Below are 2,502 nucleotides of genomic sequence, written 5' to 3' on the forward strand. Positions count from 1 at the left end.
GTGAGCCAAGATCGCGCCACTGCGCTCCAGCCTGGGCAACAGAGCGACGCTCTATCACAAATAATAATAAAATAAAATAATTTAAAAAAGTTTAAAAGGCAGCCCTAAAACCCAATTATAGGGTAGACATATCACTGATGAGAGTGATACTTCTTTCCGCTCCAGATCACGAAGGAACTCTCAGGACAAAAGAAGAGGATTGCCGTTTAAATGGTCCTCAAAAACAGGACTTGGGTGCTGCCTTACCAGGGAAGGAGAGAAAGATTTTATCAGCTCGAAGAGACACCTTCCAGTCTCCAAGTCTCCAAGAAACAGAGATTCCAAATAAAAAAGTCAGCATCACAGCATCTGATCCAGACAAGAAAGACCTGCGGCACAAGCCTCGGGAGACCCCAGGGCGCTTAGAAATTCCCACAGGGCCAAGATGCTATTCCTGCTATGTCTGTAGGAAAGTCTTCCAAGTAAGGAGGGATTTGCTAAAGCACAAACGGAGCCACTCCAAGAGCCAGCTCCGCAGATATCCTAAGTACAGAAACACGTCCAGAGGGAAGTCCGAACTCAGGCGGACGCAGAGGCTCCTGTGTCAGAAGAAGCGGTTCCAGTGCAGTGAGTGTGAGAAGAGCTACTTCCTGAAGGGCAGCCTCGTCACTCATCAGGTTGTCCACACCGGCCAGCGGCCCTACCCGTGCCCTGAGTGCGACAAGACCTTCCGGTACAGGGCCAACCTGAAGAAGCACCTGTGTCTGCACCGCGGGGAGCGGCCGTTCTGCTGCGGGGAGTGCGGCCGGGCCTTCGTGCAGCAGTGCGAGCTCACGGAGCACCTGCGGCTGCACAGCGGAGAGAAGCCCTTCCAGTGTCCGCAGTGTGACCGGTGCTTCCGCCTGAAGAGGGGCATGAAGGTCCATCTGTCCCAGCACAGCGGGAAGAGGCCCTTCCACTGTCCCGAGTGTGGCCGGAGCTTCTCCCGGAAGGCTGCCCTGAAGACCCACCAGAGGACGCACAGCGAGGAAAAGCCGTTTTCTTGTGCTGAATGCGGCAGGAAATTCATCTACAAGATTAAGCTGGACGAGCACATCAGAGTTCACACGGGAGAGAAGCCCTTTTCGTGTCCCGAGTGTAACAAAAGTTTCCGCCTCAAGAGAAGCCTGAAAGCCCACGGGCTGCAGCACAGCGGGAAGAGGCCTTTCCAGTGCCCGGAGTGCAGCAGGGGCTTCTTCTGGAGGAACGCCATGCGCGCCCACCAGCGCCTGCACAGCGAGCAGAAGCCCTTCCCCTGCGCCGAGTGCGGCAAGCGCTTCACGCGGCCCTCCAAGCTCGCCTGCCACACCAGAGTCCACGACAGGCAGAAGGAGTTTCCCTGTGGTGAGTGCAAAAAGACCTTTTCTCAGCAGTCGCGGCTCACGCAGCACCTGAAGGTCCACACCACGGAAAAGCCGTTCTCCTGCGCCGAGTGCGGCCGCAGTTTCCGCCGGCGAGCGCATCTCACAGAGCACACGAGGCTTCACAGCGGCGAGGAGCCCTTCCAGTGTCCCGAGTGCGACAAGAGCTTCTCCTGGAAGGCCTCCATGAAGTTCCACCAGCGGATGCACAGGGACGAGAAGCCCTTCGCGTGCAGTGAGTGCGGCAAGACCTACACGCATCAGTCTCAGCTCACCGAGCACCTGAGGCTGCACAGCGGCGAGAAGCCCTACCAGTGTCCTGAATGCCAGAAGACGTTCCGCCTCAAGGGAAATCTGAAAAGCCACCTGCTGCAGCACAGTGGTCAAAAGCCGTTCTCTTGTGTGATGTGTGGCAAAAGTTTCACTCAGCAGTACCGGCTCACAGAACACATTCGAGTCCACAGCGGGGAGAAGCCCTTCCAGTGTCCGGAGTGTGACAAGAGCTACTGCATCAGGGGCAGCTTGAAGGTCCACTTGTATACGCACAGTGGAGAGAGGCCCTTCCAGTGTCCTGAGTGTGGCAAAGGCTTCCTCCAGAAGAGAAGCCTGAAGGCCCATCTGTGCCTTCACAGTGGGGAGAGGCCTTTTTCTTGTGATGAGTGTGGAAGGAGCTTCACGTACGTGGGGGCGCTCAAGACCCACATTGCGGTGCATGCCAAGGAGAAGCCCTCCAGCCTCTAGGTCAGGCCATGCGGTAGTCAGGCAACCACAGCTTTCAGGTGGTGCCAGCAGCTCTGTTGGCTCGAGCTGAGGCAGGTTGAAGGATTCACAGGGTAAGATGGGCCACAGTGGCTCCCGCCTGTAATCCCAGCACTTTGGGAGGCCCAGGGGGGAGGATCGCTTGAGCCCAGGAGTTTGAGACCAGCCTGGGCAACATTGCAAGATTCCCTCTCTACAAAAAATACGAAAGTCAGCCAGGTGTCATGGTGCATGCTTGTGGTCCCAGCTACTTTGGGAGGCCGAGGCAGGAGGATCGCTTGAGCCCAGGAGGTAGAGGCTGCAGTGAGCCATGCTCACACCACTGCACTGTAGCCTGGGTGACACAGCAAGACCTTGTCTCACA

The 2,502-nt window shown here is 56.8% G+C and overlaps 2 protein-coding genes across 2 annotated transcripts in view; both read left to right on the forward strand.

Annotated features, from left to right (window-relative positions):
• LOC105546367 (zinc finger protein 777-like) overlaps window positions 1-2,500 on the forward strand; it is a 374,731-nt gene extending 372,231 nt beyond the window's left edge. Inside the window, 4 exon segments of the mRNA XM_011989547.1 lie at window positions 675-739; window positions 1,079-1,180; window positions 1,427-1,714; window positions 1,799-2,500. Of these exon segments, the coding sequence (XP_011844937.1) occupies window positions 675-739; window positions 1,079-1,180; window positions 1,427-1,714; window positions 1,799-2,120 (777 nt within the window). The 3' untranslated portion in view covers window positions 2,121-2,500.
• The window catches only part of ZNF786 (zinc finger protein 786), a 54,185-nt gene that overhangs the window by 4,482 nt on the left and 47,201 nt on the right, over window positions 1-2,502 (forward strand). The window lies entirely within an intron of this gene.

Source organism: Mandrillus leucophaeus, unplaced genomic scaffold (genome assembly GCF_000951045.1).
Source record: "Mandrillus leucophaeus isolate KB7577 unplaced genomic scaffold, Mleu.le_1.0 Scaffold357, whole genome shotgun sequence".
Lineage (NCBI taxonomy): Eukaryota > Metazoa > Chordata > Mammalia > Primates > Cercopithecidae > Mandrillus > Mandrillus leucophaeus.